This window comes from Parasteatoda tepidariorum, chromosome 5 (assembly GCF_982258835.1).
Source record: "Parasteatoda tepidariorum strain Cologne lab strain chromosome 5, Ptep-v5.0, whole genome shotgun sequence".
Taxonomy (NCBI): domain Eukaryota; kingdom Metazoa; phylum Arthropoda; class Arachnida; order Araneae; family Theridiidae; genus Parasteatoda; species Parasteatoda tepidariorum.
The window spans coordinates 92,113,912-92,134,987 of record NC_141759.1 but is presented as its reverse complement, the minus strand read 5'-3'; the positions used below and the strand labels follow the sequence as shown (position 1 = coordinate 92,134,987).

At 27.6% G+C, this 21,076-nt stretch overlaps 1 protein-coding gene across 18 annotated transcripts in view; it reads left to right on the top strand.

The window, feature by feature from the left end:
• Positions 1-21,076, top strand: part of LOC107450465 (recombining binding protein suppressor of hairless) — a 116,815-nt gene that overhangs the window by 65,857 nt on the left and 29,882 nt on the right. For 7 of the 18 annotated variants that reach the window (XM_016066265.4, XM_071185110.2, XM_071185113.2 and 4 more), the window contains exons 2-3: positions 11,251-11,406; positions 13,878-14,208. In XM_016066265.4, the coding sequence (XP_015921751.2) occupies positions 11,320-11,406; positions 13,878-14,208 (418 nt within the window). In that variant the 5' untranslated portion in view covers positions 11,251-11,319. Of the gene's footprint in view, positions 1-2,499; positions 2,909-6,128; positions 6,354-11,250; positions 11,407-13,877; positions 14,209-21,076 lie in introns of those variants that run through there. The other 11 variants (XM_071185107.2, XM_071185103.2, XM_071185105.2 and 8 more) reach the window with 7 other exon arrangements.

Below are 21,076 nucleotides of genomic sequence, written 5' to 3'. Positions count from 1 at the left end.
TATTTTCACTTTTCCCGGCGTGAACGTGTTAACTTAAAAATAATTAAAACATAACCTTAGTTACCACTAGAATAAATTTTTACAAAAAGCGTAGAAAGTTGGCAGCCCTGTGAAACATATAACTTCTTTCAGCATGCGAACTTCGGTACTTGATGGGTTTCAAACTTTAATTTCTCGCTAATTTAAAAATGTTTATACGCCCCAAAATAATGTCGTTTTTGGAACGTTGTTTTTTGAGATTATTGGTTTAAATTTTTGTTTAACCTGTGTCTTGTTGAGAATGTTTTTCTAAGAAAACCCTCTTTTAAGGGCATAAAAAATAACGAAATAGATTTTAATCTGACCTGAAAAAAAAAGAGTTATTTATTTATTTACCTCTCTTATTTTGCCCACTAGTATAGTTCTTATAATTGAGTGCAGCGAAAATTCTATTCATTATTTTGAGTTTTAATTATAACGTAGGAAAGATGCTCCAAATTCTGTTACGAAACTTCCAGCCGTGACCCACCTTATATTTGATGTAGGCTTTCTTTAAAAAAGTGTTTTTATACGAAAAAGATACGCCTACACCTTTTGGTTTCCTCATTCGTAGGTAGAACACAAAATACCTATTAGAACTTCTCTTACAACCCCACCTCGGGGATAGTGACCTGCCAACTTTGACCGCTAACCCAACGAACTTAAATTTTGTATTAATAACTGAAGCTCTTAAAAAATATGCTTCAAATTGTGTGCTGAAAGTATGTGAATATTTTTTTTTATTTAACTAGCAATTGGGTAAAAAAAAAATTTAATCTAAGTGACATTTCAGAACCAAGTATAAAATTTAGTTAGATACGTTTGCCCTGCTCATCCAAGAAAAATGCTAACAATGAAATAGTTAGCATAGCAGTCTTTTATTTATTTATTTATTTTTTTTAAGAAAAATCCATGTTCTAAAAAAAGGTATATATGTCAGTACTGTTGGCGCATCACGAATCATGCGTGAAGCTTTTAGAAATGGGGACCTTTTTCTTTTTACCCATATAAAATTCGCATCGACCAAAATGGACGTTGGAAGTTTAAAACTTCTTTCTAGCTTAATCTTTCTACAATTTTGAAAATATTCAATAGGTTATTAATATTTATATAAGAGCGCTTTTTTTTTCTCATTATTGTGGCATTAAAAAAAGAAAGAAGCCATTAACTTCCTATTCTTATTTTGGTCAATGCAAATTTAGCATGGTTAAAAATGACCCCATTATTTGAAGCTTCAAGCATGATCTTTCAAATTGTGCTAACAGGCCTTGTAAAATCTTCAAAAACATTTGTTACTAAAAGAAAGAGAGTTTATATAGAGTTAAAATAAAAGTGATAACATTATTTTGATCAAGCCCTGTATATATTTTGTATGTATCAAAATTATCGACTTCATAAATTTGTTGGGATGATTTTTAATAATCATGTTTCTTTTGCTATTGTTTTTTATTTATTTATTTATTTATTATTATTATTTTTTTAAATTTAGGTAAATCATTGGGAGAATAAAATTTTGTGCTGAGAGTCAAATTAACTGTAAAATAGTTTTTCAATCTATTCTATTTCTTATATTTTTTTTAAACATTTATGGCTAGTGTCACATTTCACTTAATTAAATTTTTTTTATTATCGTTGAAGTCAAATATTTTCAATTGGATACCTGTAAGTTACCTCGCGTGAGAGTCAGCCAATCAAATTCTACACTCACACATGACGTCGCTTGTAGGTATTGAGTTAAATCTGATCCGAAAATTAATTCAGCTTGATAATAAATCCATGCCTTAAGGCTGATACGTTAACACTTCATGCACAACCGCATGATTAGACACAATCATGTAATTAGTTGTAATATTCATTTAATCTCAATTATAAATATTCGTATTTTTTGTTAACCGATATAAAAAATATCGGTTTTATATTCCGCAGTTCTAAAATTAGAAGAAAAAATGATTACTTATTTGATAGCCTGAAAATAAGTGGCAATCCAAACTGCCTCTTCTCAAAAATTTTTGGATTTTTTAATGGATATTCCAAAATAATTTTACGTATCAAACGAACTCTTTACAATGTATTTCAGTTTAAGATAATGATATTTTTCAATTTAAAATTGACACTTTATAAATTTTTTTAAAAATGAAAAGCGGAGTCTGATGTGTTTAATTCATTGAAACTACAACTCGTAAGATTTCACAAAGCACTCATGAATAACGTCAGAATATGGTCAGTTCTTATTACGTATGTTCAGAAACTGATTCGGGGATACCGTGTCGTTTGCTCCCGAATCAACCCGTCATAACGTCTGCGAAATCGTTTTCATCTTTAAATGCTACACTTTAAATCAATAGCCAATTTATCCCAGGAAGCACCCCTTTTAAAAAATAACAAGCATAGTTTATTAATAAAAAATCCGGCATAATATGATAGCATAGCTGAAAGGCGGGGTCGAGAGCGAGGGGTCAGAACCCCCTCTGAGTGGCTATTGTTCTCACGTTCTTTTTGCCTGATGGCGGTTCCCACGGAAGTTCTGGCCCCAGGCCACCTTTTCATTTGATCATTGAAACAGTTATTCGCGTTGTAGTTCGTTTGGTGTGTTCTCTCTGCCGTCAATCGCATTTTTTTAAAACAGACGATCTCCGTCAAACAGAACAAGATGAAAAAGTGAAAATTTTCACTTAACATGGGTGAAAACTCGTTTTCTGTATCGAATTGTATCGATTATTGGATAACTCTTCTATCATCGTCTGAAAGTTTACCCGGAGACATGGAATAGTTTGTTTACTGTTTATTTGTTTACCTGGTGGATGTGGCGTAGTGTGTGCTGGGAGTGTGAATTTTCCTAGATTTATGCGGATTAAAATGTTGAGTTATGACTGAAATTTACATGCGAGAGGTGAATTTAAAACTTTTTCTCTTTGTTTTAAAAATAAACTTTATGTCAAAAAATTTGAAATTTGATGATTTTTAACATTTTAGCAAATAATATTAAATTTTCTAATGCTATTATAATTCCTGCTGTTAGTTATATTTATTGTGCCCGTGTTTTGATTGCCTTAAATTTTTTAAATTGCTAGTTTTAATTTTTAAATGTTTTGACGTATTTTGTTATTAAATAAAGTGCACATTTTATTTTACCTTTGAACACTCAATATAGTTATTTTTTTAACACAAAAACAAAGTACAGTTTATAAAATGTCTTCGTCTGGGTATGGTCTGGGTAATAGTTTGTCCACCATTTGTTTGCTTGGTGGGTGGTGTAGTGTAAATTTTTCTAGATTTATGTGGAATTATAAATGGAATTTATACGCTAGAGGTGAATTTAAAGCGTTTTCTCTTTGTTTTAAAATGTTATGTCAAAAAGCTCTTTTTTTATTATAATTTAATAAATAATTGCTATTTAATTCGAATTTTATTGTAATTACCATTGTTTATTTAATTTACTGTGCTCTTATTTCCGTGATGTTTCAAATTTAAAAGTATCTAGTTTAAATTCTTACAAACTTCGACGCATTTTCTGAGATGTCAACTGCTCCGGATACGGCAAAATATTTTAAATAACGCTAGAGACCTGCAAAGAAAAGCGGGCAGAATTTCGGTTAATTTTATCTTAGTTAATTTTTTTAAAAAGCTCAACACTGCGTTATTGCAACAAAGTGGCGTATCATATAACCCTTCGAATTTTTTTAGATGTAGTGGTGAGTTAAAAACCATACAAATCGAATTTTTAAATCAAGAATCACGCATTAAAAGACTACCACTTGAAAATAGCTATCCACTGTCCGGAGCAAGTGGGCCTCTCTACATTTTTAAAAAAATAATTGTAATTTTTTATCTTCCAATTTTAAACTCTTGGTAATGTTATTATTATTGACTTTAAATATTGCTAAGCACCTGGGGAGGGGCTATGATTTGTTTACTTTTCTCTGACAAGGGAGGGAGGAAGGGTATGAGCAATGTTTATGCAAAACTGTAAAAACCCCTTATTTTCAAAATGTTCTTAAAAAGCAACAATTTAAACAAAAATATAAAAATAAATCATTCGTGGAAAAATTGCACATTTGGATTGTAAGTTGAATTTGGGGAGAGGAAGTTAGAAAATTTTCTTTAAGAGTTTTAAACATAGAAGGAAGGCACAAAGGATTAATTAATTCCTATAGAATATTCTTTTTAAAATTTTGTAAAATAAACCGCAACTTAATTTGTGTATTATGCAAAGTTTTATTTGAATTTAATCATATTATTGGGATTCAAAATTAAAGCAGAATCCCGGAGGGGGTAGGTTGCGATTTCCTTACGTAGCATGGGGGGGGGAGGGGGTTGATTTGCTTATTTTTGTAGACAAGCCGAAAAGGAAAAGGTTAAGAAAAACATGCTTATTCGAATCGCCCCCTCCAATTTTATAACAATAATACAGTAGTCCGTTCATTTAGACTAAAAATTTACTCGGACTAGCATAAAATAATTTCATCAATGGTGGTCCTCTGCATTAGCAATCGATGTGAAGGGACGATATCGAAATTTCGATTTTCAGTTTCATGTTTTACTCTGTATATTTGTGATAAAATAGCATAATTCATTCTAATTCTTTGTAATGTAATTTTTGTTTCAAATTTACTTTATTATCATTAAAAAAATCTAATCACACGCAATCTAATTTGAATCACGCAAACGGACCATCTAAAATATTCATTTCAAAAACTATACATGCTAATGAAAGTCTTTAAATTTTATGCGACGTGCAATTTATTTATTGCAGTACAATGATCTTGTTTCTCAAAAATTATCTAAGTATGCCTTATTTTATTTTTATTCCAAAAGAAAAGTATAAAAATATTCCAAAAAATCGCCAAGTCGTTTATAATTTTATCCGACTTAAGTTTTTTTTATTTATTTATTTTTATCTCTAATTTTTACTAACGTATTTTTTTGAAAGAAATAAAACTCAGCAAGACGGAATTAACATAGTTTGGTATTAGAAAAAAAAAAAGAAAAAAAAAAAAACTATATGTATGTATTTAAATTGTTAATACGAAGTAGTGAAAAGCTTCGTTTTAATTCTAATTCGTTAAAATATTAACAAATTATCTTACAAGGGAAACTAGGGAAGTGTGACTCGCCAATTTTAAAATAAACTAGTTGGATGTATGCCTTATGAGAAATAATTTTAAGGGGCAACATTCGTTTCGGCCCATAGAAGGTCCTGTGAGAGATAAAAAATAATTCAATATATAGAAAAATCGATATTTTATTACTTCAGTGCAGACTATTAGTTATTGTAATTGTCTCATACTCCAATTAATTTGCAATTAATTGGTTAATTAATTAATTTTCTAATTAATAAATCAATTAGCAAATTAAGTAATTAATTATTAATTAATTGATTGATTTGCAATTACATACTCCAATTAATTTGGAAAATTTTTGAAAAAAAAAAGTCAAACAATTTGATGTCAATTTTTTTTTAAAAATTAATCTAACAGGTTTTTCTGAAAAACTACAGATATATAAAATTTTCAAAATCAATTTTGAGAATAAATATGCATTATATAGTACGTGAAAGTAAGTACCGCAAAATTAATTGGAGCATGAGATATTTACAATAACTAATAGTTTGCATTGAAGTAATAAAATGCCGATTTTTCCATATATTGAATTATTTTTTATCTCTCACAGGACATTCTATGGGCCGAAACGAATGTTGCCCCTTAAAATTATTCCTCATAAGGCATACATCCCACTAGTTTATTTCAAAATTGGCGAGTCACACTTCCCTAGTTTCCCTTGTTAACTAAACCTAGAAAAGTTAATTTTTGATACTACGAAAGAACCGTAGTTGTTAGAAAGCGTGCGAATGAGATCAAAACGAAATCGATAGCGATAATAATTGAAAAGTTTTTATATTAAGTACAGTTTTGTACGTACACCATGTCTACACTAAGTAATGAATCTAGTGAATTGTTTTACTCAGAATCGAATGATATTAAAAGTGTGATTTACTGAGAACAGCAGAAATTTTTATTTGAGGAAGCATCAAACATCGCGAGCGCTAAAAGGGAATTCAAATTTTTAATTCGGGTATCAACCATGTCGTGTGTACAGGATTAAGAATGAAATATATTATTGGCTGTGTTAGCGGGACTTAGGTTGAGCAAAACTAGACAGTTGAAAACTTGTCAAACCAAACTTAGTTGAAAAACATATTACATGTGGCCGGTGAAATGTCTACGAGTTAGCGTTGAAATATGTGGGAAGAATTTTATTTTGAGGTCTTATTATTTTTTTTTCTTTGTAAATTATTTTTCTTCTACTTTTTTTTAAAATTTGTTTTTACTTTTGAAGTAAGTAATAATACAGAAAGATTTATTTGTAGAAAAAAATTATAATTTTTAAATCTCATATTAGCTATATTTTCATATTTTTATGTAACTCATATTATCAAATTTCAAGCTAGCTATATAGCTAATATTTATAAATTAGCTATATAGCTAATTTGAAATTTTCTGAACATGCCAAATTAGTGCAAAAACTTTAAACTATTAAAGTTATCTTGTTAGAACAATTTAATTTTTATGAAAATTAAATATTTTGCATATATTTTTTTGATGTAATTAGAATTGAATGTCTGTTTTGCATGTTTGTATCGCAGTTGGTTGCATGTCTTTCCTCTTTAAAATATTTTGTGATTTAATGCATATGTAACTATCTTAGTTCTATATTGATTTCATTGTCAGTCAGCTGTCAATTGTTTTTAATTAAAATTGATCAGGGAAAGAACATATTCTGTAATAAAAATTCTCAATTTCTTAAGGCTTAAAATTGTTTCATTGTGGTCTGTTAGTATACTATGGAACATTAGTTTCTCTTGTTACTTAGAACAGTATACTATGGAACACTAGTTTTTCTTGTTACTTAAAGCAGTATACTATGGAACATTAGTTTCTCTTGTTACTTAGAACAGTATACTGTGGAACACTAGTTTCTCTTGTTAATTCGAACAGTATACTGTGGAACACTAGTTTCTCTTAGTTAGAACAGTATACCATAAAACACTAGTTTTTCCTGCTAGTTAGAACATTTTTTTAATGTCTTGATGTAAGATGGTTAACATTTGTAAAAGTTATTATAGGCAATTTTTTTCAAACATACTAAATAATTTTATTCAATTTTATTATTTTTTCGATTTATTGAAATTTACTTCAAGTTCAGGGTTTGTGGTGGTTTTGATATTCCTGATTTTCTTGATTAAAAAAAAATACTTGTCTTGGTTTTTAGCTTTTTGTCCTAACATTCCTAAGTTTTGTGTGTGTTCATAACATCCCAATTTCTAAGAATATAAATGAGGATTTTTTAAAAAGAATTTGCGATTTTAAGAGATAGATTCCAATCAACAATACAGTTATCCTATCATGAAATTTTGAAATGAATTGAGAGGTAATCCCCTGAAAATTTTTTACACAAAAATGTTAAGTGGCACATTCAGTGCGTCATTTTCATTTTACGATTAGTGAAACTATACTTCTTTGATGGAATCAATCAATTTCATCAAATTTAAAATTATTTGAGGAGAATTTTGAACAAAATTACTAATTTTAATTATATATTGATATAATAGTGTGTGAATTAATTGGTACTGGTTATTTTTTTTCAATGCAGTAGTGTTGTAAAATTTTTCCATCTGTTGATTTGAAACTAAATTATTAATTTTTCAGTATTGATATTATGACAATCTCTTAAAACTTTCTGTTCTAAACAAATATTCTAAAATTAGAAATAGTATGTTTTATTATTCTTTTGTGGTAAAATTTGCTTTTCTTACAATTAGTGAAGCAAATTATCCATTTTTGTTTGCCTTTTTTAAAAGTAGTAGGTACATATTATTCTATTCTAAAAACTGTTCTAAAAAATGTCTTAGTTTTGTCCTGATTTATCTGAAAAATGTTATCAAATTTTTTCCTTAGCCCTCTATGAAGCCTGTATGTTCTTACATTAAGATACAAAAATGGATTAACAAAAGAAAAAGAAGCTATTTTCTAAAAAATTTTTTGTTTGTTTGTTTCTAAACAAACTAAAGCCTTTTTTTCTCTGATATATTTCTAAATTACTTAACATATTCTAGTTCATTTAACCCTTCTGACATAAATGATCAAAATAATTACTGTGTTATCTTATTGATAAACAGATTTAAATGAAAAATCAAAGTTGTAATTTTCATTGCAACCTTTTTTTTTAGCACCTCAAGAACTCGTGAAATTAAATATAAATTCTTGAATTTTTTCTCTAGTTGTATTGAAATATGATATGAGTCAGTGTCTGAAAATATTATCAATGATCAATCTATTATTATTATTGTTATTTTAAGATTATTTTAATGTCTATAAATAGAGTATTTTAGCTTTCACTTATTAAATAAAAAATGTCTAAAAATAATATTTTATCTTTAACCAATTTACTATCTAATCAGATATTTGTTAGAATGAATAAATATTGGCTTTAAGTTTTAGTTATTTTTTACTTGTTGATGTTCTTCATTTGTTTATGATTTTTTTTTTATCATTCCTATGCCTATTTCTATGCTACTTCTATTTTTATCATTCCTATGTGCCTATCATTTAATAATTTTTTTTCTTTTTTTTTATTGTACTTGACTTTATTTTAGTGTCTATAAATACCATTTTATCTTCAGCCAAATTACTATTTAGTCAAACATTTGTTACAGTGTTTAAATATTGGTATGAAGTGTAAGCTAATCAGTTTTAAGAAAGACTTAATTACTTTTTACTTTTAGAGAATTCTTAATTTGTTCAATTTAATTGCAATATTGAATTATTTAAATTTATTTAATTTTGAAATTATTTAATTCATACCTAGTTATGATTTTTCTGCACTTATAAAAATTTTACTCTCACTTCTTGATATTAAAATGAATTTCATTTTAAAATATTTTACTGTTAAAACTGTAAGTATAAATTTACTCTTCAGTAAAGTGATTTTCAAGGAAAAAAAAAGCTGTTTCACAAAAAGCCTAAATATCAAGTTCTTCACTTTTGTTTTGATTTCAAATGTGAAACTTATAATTTATATTGATAATTTTTTTGCATTGCAGAATTCTTAAATTTTATCAATTCTTAAAGTACATTTTTAAAAACAAGTTTTCAGTGTTTTTTCTTAATCTAGTTGCCGAGATTAAACTTGTTTTTTAGTATGTTTAAAATGAAAAGCCTGTCATACATAATTAAACATTTATATTCATTTCAAAAAACAAAAGTAAAAAGTTATTACTCATAATTTCTTTACAAATTTGAGGGAAAAGTTCATCAATTGTTTGATTTAAATTTTTAATCTTTTGTTTATTTTCACAAAAATTATCTAATATTTTTAAACAAATTTTTGTTTTAAATAAACATTTATTTTTAACTTTGGAAACAGATTCCCTCAAAGTAAGGTTTTTAAATAGATGCATTTCCGCTTTAAAATTCAAATAAACACATGTTATTAGTTTTTTATCACATCTATTGACTCTAATGTTTGGAAAATTAATTTTGTTTTGATTATATTCTACTAAGTAAATGTGAAATGTATGAGAACATATATCTGTATTTCTTTTTTATTTGAAAAAACATCTTGCTCTATTTTATACAATTCTGCAATAGATAACTGGCAAATCATTCCTCAAAATAAAATATCTTGTGATGTATTGGGGGAAAAGTTACTTAAGTTTGGAATCAAAAATGTAAAACAGTGCTTATTTCAATGACAGGTTTGATTTAAAAAAAAAAAGAACAAAAAAAAAAAAACAGAAAGTTATGTTATTTCTAGTTTAATAATATTTACAGCTAGCAATTGATAATAGTATCAATTAATGTTATTGATCGATAATGATAGTTATATTTTGATTTATTAAAAATAGCATATTTGAAGTAAATTACTGAGTGAGTTATAGTGGTTACTGGTTAATTCTCCACAATTGCCAATTTATTGATTTAATGACCAACTGATAATACAGCAATAAAGCTAGCATTGTGCACCCACTGCTAGACCGGAAAGTTTAAATTTTCAGTTCCTAGCTGGTGGCCTGTAGAGTCTTATAACATAGTCGCCACTTTTTCTCAAACCTAATGAGTCAGTGATCAATATTGATTAATCATCTTAATGTAATAATCATTATTTGAATTTTTAATTTTTTTTTATTAGATAATATAAAAATATGACGAAATTTAGTTTAACATACTTTAAACAATTTAATTTAAAATATTTGAAGAGGGGAAATATATATAATGTATTCATTACAACTTTAAAATATGTGAATTGTTAAAGAACTCTTTTCATAAATCTTACCATCAAAAATTGAGGGATTCTGAAAAATCAAGACTTTGAATGGAGACATTGAATATTCTAATGAAATATCTGTTTTTCAGGGTCATTCTGCATTAATGTACATCATAAAATGATTTAAAAAAAAAGCTATTGAATAATTGATTGGTTGTTTATTTAATTTAAGTTTCCACCTTGTTATGATTCATGTTCAAGTGACTTAAAAATTATACATAGGAATTCGTATTCACGTGATTTTAAAATCAAATATTGAGATTTGTATTCACACAATTTGAACAAATAAGGAAAATCTCGTATGGATATTTTGATTAAAACTTTGTCAAGATTCTATAGATAAAGGCTTCCTAAATACACTTTTTTCTTGCTCAAATTTCAAGTATTTTTCAAAAAATGTTTTTGCATCTAAAATTTTTGGATTTCTATTTTCAGCTATCTTGGTTTTTTGCCAAATTCACCCTTATGGTATGAATCAATATACAGTTCTATAAAAATGAAAACATTTTTTAAAAAAAAATCTGTGATTTTCTAACAAATTTCATCAAAATGAGGTGGCGACAAAAGGGTTGAAACTAGTTACAAGAGTTAATCAATGCATGTAGAAAGTTTTTAAATTGAGATTTCGTGTTAACAGAAAGTTTTTCATTTTATCTAATTCTGTACTGAAGTTTCTTACTCTTAACATTATAATTTATTATTTCTTTTAAAAATCGAAAGTAGAAATTTATTTTTTAAGAGGAAATATTATTTATACTCAGCAAATAATAATTGATATAAAAAAAACATGAAAGTAAAGTTTAAAAAAATCATTTTAACCTTGTTTGTCTTTTTTCTTTAGCCTTAATGAGATTTTATTTCTACAGTATGGTATTATATATTAATTGTTAAAATTTTTCTTAATTTTAGGTGAACCATGGGTTTCAACCTGCACAGGAATACTCTAACTTTGAGGATCAAAGTTTTGTGACAGCCAGTATGTCTTTGGCTCCTTATACTACTGCTTACAGCTCTGCGAGTAGTACACCCTCTCAAAATGCATCTTCCTACAGTATTACTAGTCAGGTAAAATAAGCACAGTGGCAGACTCTTTTTGGAAAAATCCAATTAAATACTGTATGTTTTTAGTTTAGAAGGGGAAGTTGCTGAAAACTCAGCCTGTTCAGATTTGAAAAAAACCAATATAATTATATAATGAAATGTAAAATAAATATGAAAAATATGCTATTTAATTTAAAACCCTCTTTTCAATACTTTTTTTTCTTTCCTTTTAATATTTTCATTTTATTGTTGTTGAAAACTTTATTTTAAATAATTCTAAAGTATTTCATAATTGATAAAAATTTTTTAAAAATTTGTAATCCTTTTTTGTAATTTGTAACTATATAAGATAAATTGAGTTTTGTATTGTTTAAAATTGTGAATTCAAGATCATGATAAAGATAACACAAGTTCATATATTTTTTTATATTCAACTCCAATTAATGTCAATTTTAAGCAGAAAAGATTTAAATTAGTAGCATATTTTTTTTAGCTGATTAAACTATTAAGTTGTAATTTAAATTTCTTAGGTGTAATATACTTTTTGTATATTATTTACTTTTTGTATATTATTTACTTTTTGTATATTATTTACTTTTATTTGTTTTAAAAATTCTTAAATTTTCTCATGTGATTAATGCATTTAAACTGTGTCTTCTATTTTCTTAAGCGAAGGAGCTTTGAAAAACACTCTTTAAATATTAATTATAGCAGAAAATGTATACACTCCAGCCCTATAACATGAACTTTGAAAATAAGAATTTTTTGATGTCCTATTAAACATCTTAACTCTGCATTTGCTATGTCACTAATAGAGAAAGCCTTTCTTAACCCAGTACATTTCTGAATCACCCTTGGTTTCACAAAATATTTTTCATCCCCGAAAATGGTTTCTAAAGATTTTAAAATTGTTTTTTTTTAATTCTAATTCCTAAAAACTTTTTAAAATTTATAAATCACTTCTTGAAATTCTGATAAGGAAGAAATAATCATGCTTAAAGAAAATTCCTAAATTATCTATTCCTAAATAAGTAGATAAAATAGAAAAGAACTTGTTAATTTAATGAATCCAAAAGAAACTGATATTTATGAGAAAAGTAGTTAGTACGTACTATAATATTTCAGTATGTGATGACTGTGAAGAATCAAAAATATTAAAAGAGATTAAAGCATCTTAGAGATACATCATAAAGGGAAGATGACCTAACGAAAGAACTTAACCTAAGCAAAACTGAAAGTCAAATTAAAAGCTAATATATTAACATTGTTAAATGTTTTTGAAGTTGACTAAATAGTTAAAAAAAAAAAAATTCAATTAAAATGTTCTATTTTCGATCTCATAAAATTTTTAGTGTTTGTAATATCAAGGCTTGATTGTACATATCTTCAAATTTTTATTGTACTTTTACTGTGTTAGGTATCATCTTTCAGATTTTTATTGTACTTTTACAATGTTAGATATCATCTTGTATTTATTTTTTATTGAAAAACTACAATTGAAAGGCATCCTTTTATCATTTTCATTGTATCTTATTCAATAGACCGTTTCATGAATTCACAAAAATGAGGCCCTGATTGAAAAAATAAAATTAATTTGAAGCTTATTTTAGGTTTATCACATTATGATTAGTTTTTTCATAAAAACAGAACCTGAAAAAATGCCCAGATAGACCTCTGTTAATGCAAAAATGACTTAAAAAATTAGCCGCAAATATTGAGTGATGATCATGCGACTGGGCTATACCAGACATTTCGTTAAAGTTCGTTTTTTTGAAATTGTGAAAAATCTACTTATAATTTTGTAGACTTGTGAAATTAGTGTACTAGTTTTGTAAAACAGAGACCAGTGTTCTCTGCAAACTTTTTGTGAAAAGTCTGCTATTATTATTTTGGTATATATGTGAATACAAAGTCTTGTTTTTGTGGGAAAAAAAGTAAGTAAAGGCTAACATAAAAACCATGTGTTTTAAGGAGTTTAAATAATGTTGCTAAGGCATCACCAACTCTTTGATTTTTTCCAAATCTTTTTTCAATAAAAATTTTTTTTTCTTTCAAATCTTTCTTATTATTTTAAAAAATGTTTTTGTTTCTGTTAAGGCTGAATTTTTCTACTGGATTTACATATTTACTCGAAGGACCAGTAAACGTTTCATTATTTTATCGCTGACCAATAAAGTTAGTTGTTTGATTTTCGATGTAACTTTTGCGTATACAAAATTGTGGCTCTTACACAATTTTTGTTCAGTTTGTTTCTGATCATGCACATACTTTCTTCAATAAAAATTATTTTGAATCCAAGCCTATTTCAATATAAATAAAATTTCTAATATAAATTTTATATTAATTGTAATACAAAGATTATTTCATGGAACGGCAGTTGAGAAATACTGCGTTTACTAAAATGCAATAAGCAAATGCGGTTCAAATAAGCAAATGTTTACAATAAGCCGAAATGACCCATGTTATGATGACACTTATCTTTATTGCTTTTATAGGCAAACCTTCAAAATCCTAACCCATATACAGACCTCAATGTCAACAATAGGGCTCAGCACCAACAGCTGGGTCATGTCCAGCTCAATGAGGTGAATCGCAATGGGATGCAGAACTCCCATTTGTGCTCCCCATCTCGAGACCGTCCTTCAGAGAATGTCATTGACAGTCATCCAGTTGACCTGTCTAGTCCTAAGCCATCCAATAGATATGGACCAATGGGATACATGAATGTTGCGAGAGATAACAGTACTGGTGCTTTTCCTAATTTCAACAATCGCTCAGGATTTGAAAATGGCATGGATTCTATGCGCCCTGAGTATAATCAGAAATGTAAGTGTGTCTTAGTGTTTTTTTTTTTAATTTTTAATCATATTTTAAATTATAAATTTGATTTTAAAATTATCACCTTTAACTTATACTTTTGTTATTCTCGTTAATTGAAATCATCAAAACCTGTTTGATTGTGGTTAGATAAAATAAGGAATTGAAAGATAATTAGAAGCATCTTCAAGTTTCTGGCAGCATTCAAACAGGTTTTGTACATTCGTTCTAAGATAGTGACTTTTGGAATTTCAATAACGGTTCATGTGTGTGTGTTTTTTCTTGTTTAAATATCATTTTATGCTTCTCGTTGTTTTTGTCATCATTTTAGACAAAGATTCTAAAAATATGTGATAAAGGGCTATCATTATTTTTAAATTTATACTTTTGTGTAAGAAATGGCAATGATTATGACAATTCTTTTATTTATTTTTGTTAATCTTTTGTGGTTACTAGTGAAAGAAATTGATTTTTTTAGAAAAAACCAATTTGAGTTATTTTTTTCCTTCTTTCCATCTATGAAAGTTGAGGCGATATCACGAAAAGCATAGGTAGAAGGTTAATTTTTTAAGGTTTAATCTTCTTCAAGTAAAGACAAGTTCTATGACCCTCACAAAGCCCTGATGCTCCTGCTCTCTTATATTGTTTTCTCATTTTCCCTTTTGTAATTGTACTCCTTTTGTTATAGTTCATAACAGAAAATATTCAGATTCTGTTTCCAATCATTGTCTATTATACTTCAATGAAATGCTAAACTTATGAATCCAAATAATAAAAATATCTATATGCATTTACAAATTTACTGAAAGCAACTTTAATATGAGAGTAATACACATGCATCAGTTTTTTACAATTATCTTTGAATTTTATTCATTTTGATTTTGTTAACTTTAAAAAAATATCAATATAATTCCTCATTTCTGATTGTGTATTTATTTAGCTGTCATATCAATTTAGTTAAAATAGTTTTTAGCATTAGATTTCTGAATTTTTTCATGTCCTTTTATATATGAATATATAATATATATATGAATATTTTTATATGAATATACTTTTAGAAAGTATATTTCTCTGTTCTGAAAAGGTGTGCATTTTAGCAAGGCTTTCCCGAATTAGAATTCTGCATAAAAGTAAAATATGTCATACCTGAACACTTATTTCAGCCTTATTATTTGAAACCTGATGAATACTTAAATTTCCATTGTGTATATAAATAAATTTTAAGTTGCAATAGCTATGAATATGATTGTGTCAAATATGAATGAGTGGCGCTGAATACACAGTAAAAGTAGCCAAGTATCCAGTTAGCTTTTTTTGTAGTATCAGATAGTAAACTTCTTTGCTGGGTCAAGGTAATGAAAATATGGTTGAATACCTGGTATACCTCTAACTGTAACTCTTCTAAATTTGCCAATAATGCTCCCTTCTCAAACCTCTATTAAATATTAATATTTTGACATGCTATCTTTGTCATAGTAGCATTTTTTTTACGTGTTCTAGTAGAAAAAAATAATGAAACAATGAAAGTAATAAAGAGAAAATGCAAAGAGCCATTTTTAATGAAAAGTCCTAAATTCAACTCAATTTTCTAGATAAAAGATCTTAAATATCATTACTTATTTTTCTGAAAATCATTTTTCAAAGTTTAGAAATTTTTAAAAAATAAATAAATAAATCTTTTGAAATTTTTGTTAAATTCAGAAACAAATTGTGGTTTTCTTATGTTCTTGAATCATTCTAAGATAAATAATTAATAAAAAAAATTTAAGGTACAAGGGGGGAAAAAAGCTTCTAATTCACAATTAGTTTTCTTACTTAAATTTTTTTCTATTAATCCATCATTACTAAAAGGCAAAACAACATATTAGATCTAATAGCTGTGCTATGTATTAAGCTTGATTAAAAAAAAAATTCTATTACGTCATATTAAATGTAATACCTCCTCCAACATCAAAAGCAGCTTAATAAAGTGCAGCATCACTCTTAAATAAAATATCAGGATCAAGCACATTATTTTTAACAAATTGAATATATAAAACCACTCCTGAACTAAGAGATCATTGATTTTAGTGGCAGGAGACTAAAAGCAAGAAGCTCGCATGAGGCAGCAGTTACACCATCTGTGAAATTCCCATAGACTTACTCCTCCCATTTGTGGCTGTAAATATAGAATCTCATCCTACTCGAATCCCCCTCTTTGGGGGGGGGGGGGTATGCATGCATGTGTATGTGAATTATCATACAGCCAATCCAATGCAACTGCATAGTGCCAGAGATTGATCTGTGGGAAATTCATGTTGGACCTACAGGTGTCTTCTCATAATTAATTGGGAACTCTTTGGAGGGATACGTACCTTACGAAAAGATTTTCGGTAGGTGGGTGGTAGGTCCTGGCGGGGGTACTGCTGTCTCTTCCCACCCGCCCATTCCAGGCTTTGCGATTGGCGAGCTGCCACCAGTCGATAAAGACCGAAATCCTACAGAACCGTAGCTTCTGGGCTTCGGGAAAAGCAGATCCTCTCCCGCTGTCGGTTGCTGTGGTTCTCAACCACAGCCTGTCTTGGTTTTCATGGCCCAACACCTGGATTTTGCCTTTGATGACTGTGGAATACCGTTTTTAGAGCCAGGCTATCACATCCCTTACGGTTATAGTGGTAAGAAATTTGTCACCTGTGTTTTCATTTGAGTATTTTTTTTCCGGATTTAATGTGGGAAAAAAAAACATTGTGACTTTGCATGGCATGGTCTTGTGTTTGCCATTTGTTTTGTTTTGTTGTGTGAGCTAACCAGATGGTCAATTAGATTTATTTTAAGTTAGTCAGGTTTGTTAACAGTATTTAATTTGGGTTTAGTGCTTTTTATTTTGAAATAGAAATTTTTCTTAATCATGTTAGTTTTTATTGGTTTATGTTTTTCTGTGTTTAATTTTAAACATGTTGAAAACTAATATTTGAAATTGTAAATTAAAAAGCTAATTAATGATTTATAGAATATTGCTTAGTGTTGAAGAAAATATAATTGATTGTTTAACTGTTTGAGTTGGTTGAAGTTTTACGAGTTTAACATGCAACATGGATATATCATCTCTTCTTAATATTATTCTTTGTTAATAATGCATTTTTGCCTTTATATATTGTTCAAAAATGAAGACTAAAAACTAAATGTGAAAATCATTTTTTGAACAAAGCATAAAGTACAAATCTAGTATTTAAAATTCAAAAAACAAGTTTGTGGTTGAAACTTCAAATGTTAATTAAGCAAAACTATTAGATATAATTTTTTTCTTCTTGATAGAATCAGAAAATTCAGGACCTTATGATAGGATAATTGTACTTTTGACCTAACGGTCAGTTTGTATTTTAGAAATATAATTTTATATAAGTTAATATATGTTTAACGAAGCATGCATTTTCAAATTATGATTTTATCATATGAATGACTAGTTCTTTTTTTTTTTAAAGCTGAGGAGTAATTTCACTTTTTTTCTTACTGTTTTCATTAGATTAGTTTTTAAGCAATGTTAAGAATAAATTCTTTTTAGTTATATTAGTAATTATTTTTTTTAATATTCAAATTCAATTATATTTGTTTTTGAAGTTTAATATCTTATATTATTACTGAATATTAGACATTTGACTTACTTTTCAAATGTATAATGTATATTCTACTAAATGTATAATATATATTCTACTAAAATTCAGTTGAACTCTATGTGAAAATCACAGGGTCTCTAATTCAAACAATTCCTTCCCTCGTGTTTGAAATATCAAATAATTTACCCCCCAAAAAAAATTCTTCTTAGGAATACTTTTATTCTGATCTAAGATCAAGGTGCAAACATAACAGTATTAGTTTGATCTGAACCTTGAAAACTAGCTTTTATTGGCATTTTGTTGATATAAATAGATTTCCATTATTTTTAAGATTTTCATGTATTTACCAAAGTCAACTTGTAGCACCAATATTATTTACACTGTTTACTAAATATTTTTAATGCCATTTACCAGGACTACAAAAAAATCGCAAACTTTTTTTATGTACAAAATGCATACCCAAATGTTTTCAAATGCATATTAATGAAAACATAATAATTTAGTTGAATTAGTTAAACATCAGTGGAAATAAATAAAACAACATTATATCTGCATCACTTTCATTTTTAGTTTTAAGTCAGATGTATGAAGTATTATTAACAACCAAGTAAAAATAAACGTTTGATTGAGTTGCTGTATGCACGATTGTTCTGCTCAAGCAAATGAATGTAGAGCATTATTTTTAATAAAGATGTATTATTGTCAGAAGAATGGCGATTGAGGGGATGCTTAATCTTCAGTTTACGGTATTTCCAATTAAATATTTACATGCCTGGTTGGGCAAGTAAGGGTAAAAAAAAAGATGCTAAATAAGAATTTACATTCCCTGGGTATGTTGGATAAATATAGTTTTTGAGTTCGACTGTTCACATAGTATTTTTTTTTTTTTTTTTTTGTTATCAGCTCTGGATTTTACAACAAAAGTACATAGAATATACTTATAAGTATTTTACTTATTTATTATACTATTTCACTTTTATTTGGTAATTTCTAATAAGGAGTGTTTGGAGAAAATTGTAAATATTGAAACTAAGTTATATAATAATCATGTGATTTCCTTTAAACACAATATAATACTCATTTCAATATAAATACAATATAAATTTTTATTGAAATATAAATAGAATGTGAATTTTTTTTTATTGCCTAATATTATCAGTCCTAACAATATGCAAAGGAAAATTATAAATGCAGCGTTGCCACGGGCGACTAAAATGCAACTATTTTTGGCATGAGGCGACTATGGCAACTTTTTTTACCTGAAAAGGCTAAAAAAGCAACTATTTTCAGGAAAAGGAGACTATTGGGAGACTTTTCTAAACTCCTAACGTTTTTTTTTAAAGCATAAATTGGGTGCAAAATCTGCACCCCTCAAGACAGTTTCTGAACACACTGAACTTTTTTTTTCTTAAAAAATAAAAAATTTTGAATTGCAAATTTGAGTCTTCACGTTCAATCTGCACAGACGTCGTTCAATCTGCACAGACTCCATTGTAAATCTATTTCATTTCTCGATCGCCTTTTCAATGATTATTGCTACAAAATTTTGCATAATTTAAAAAATATTTTTTTAAAAATTATGCGATATTATGATGCGTGAATTTTGAATTTGAGTAATCACTTTTCATATATGTATAGATAAACATTTACATAAAAACTATCATATTTGCCACCAACTTGACTGAATGGATCATGATATATGACAATTAAGTCATTAACAAAATTTTAGTCATATTTTTGTTCTTATTTAGGCAACTATTTTCCTAGTTTTTGGCTACTATTTTCATGTTTTAGACTACTAAAAGCAACTTTTTGTTCATTTTTTTTCTGTGGCAACCTTGTAAATGATAAAAGTGTCCCAGTGACTTTGATTTTTGTGCTGGACTTAGTTTATATGTTTTATTATAAGTAATCAGTTTACCAAAAATGAAAAGCTATTAATAGCTGGTAGCTTTGTTCTAAATAATAAGTACTAAGTTACTGTAAAACCTCTTGGGGGTCACCAGTCTCAACATTGTTGCATTGTAAAATGGCCGTTAATGAAGGTTGGTCGTTATTAGAAGTTACTTCCATTAACTTAAAAATGTTTTCGAAGGTACATGATTTTTCACAAGCGATTTTAATTTTACTCAGAGTCATTTTCACGGTGCAAAAATGCCACTTGTGTTGGTGTCATGAAAATCTGATTGCTGAATAAAATTTAGCATTGGATTTATAAAGCGTCAATAAAAATGAACTTTACTGATGTAATTATGTGTAAAAACTAATTTACCAATTATGAATGATAGGATTTTTTTAAATAAATAAGCAACTATTTTTTTGCTTAAGTTTGCATTTAATTTTTAATTATACAAATTATTTAAATTAAAAAATGTGAGGCTTGTTTGTTTCAGATGCTTAGTTTATTCTAAAATAACCTAATTTTTCCAGTTAATCTTTTAACTCTATAACTAAATTATTGATAGCATCGTCTTTAGATCTCTCTCAGAGATCGTCACAAAGAGCTTCCTTAATCAAAGCTACTCACGAATATTTTGAATACATTTGAATCTATTTATTTGTTTGTTGATATTTTTTTGTTTCCTTATTTGACCTCTTCAGCATTTGGTGCGGAAGTTTGCCCAGTTGCTGGAAGAGATTTCTATGGTCTTTCTTAAAGGTTTCCTTCAACACGAAGTCCATGGAATAAATTTTGTGCCTCCCAAAGGAATCCTAAATAACGAAAGTCGTTATGTAGAGGTGATCTTTCTGGAGGTTTCACTATAAAATTTACCTGCTTTATAAAATGGGTACTTCTGCACTAATAACTTCCACAGCAATTTCATTTTGTAACGTTATCAGTTAGGAGGTAAAGTGGTCAGCATTTAAATAATGTTATTATCTGCAATCGATCTAGTATCCTTAGTAGTCATTTTTAAAGATACAGAAATCAAGAAATTTTCATTTTCAGTTGGAGATAAACATTTGCATTAAGATTTGTGCTGTTTGAGTTATCTTATGAATAATGTTTGTTTATTTAGTTATCCTTTGGTTTAGGAAATCAAAGTATTAATCATTTGAATTTCCTGTATTTAAATTTCCTGTATTTGAATTCCTGTATTTGAATTCCTGTATTTGAATTTCCTGTGTTAAAAGAGGCTCACTCACTTCCGCTCCGAAACAAGTAATGGAGTTTTAGCACTATTGATTCATAATTATAATAACCTCATTTTACAAAGTTTTTTTTCTTCATAAATAACATGGTGCATAGCGTTTTTAAAAAGTGCTTAATGGTGCTTCTCTTT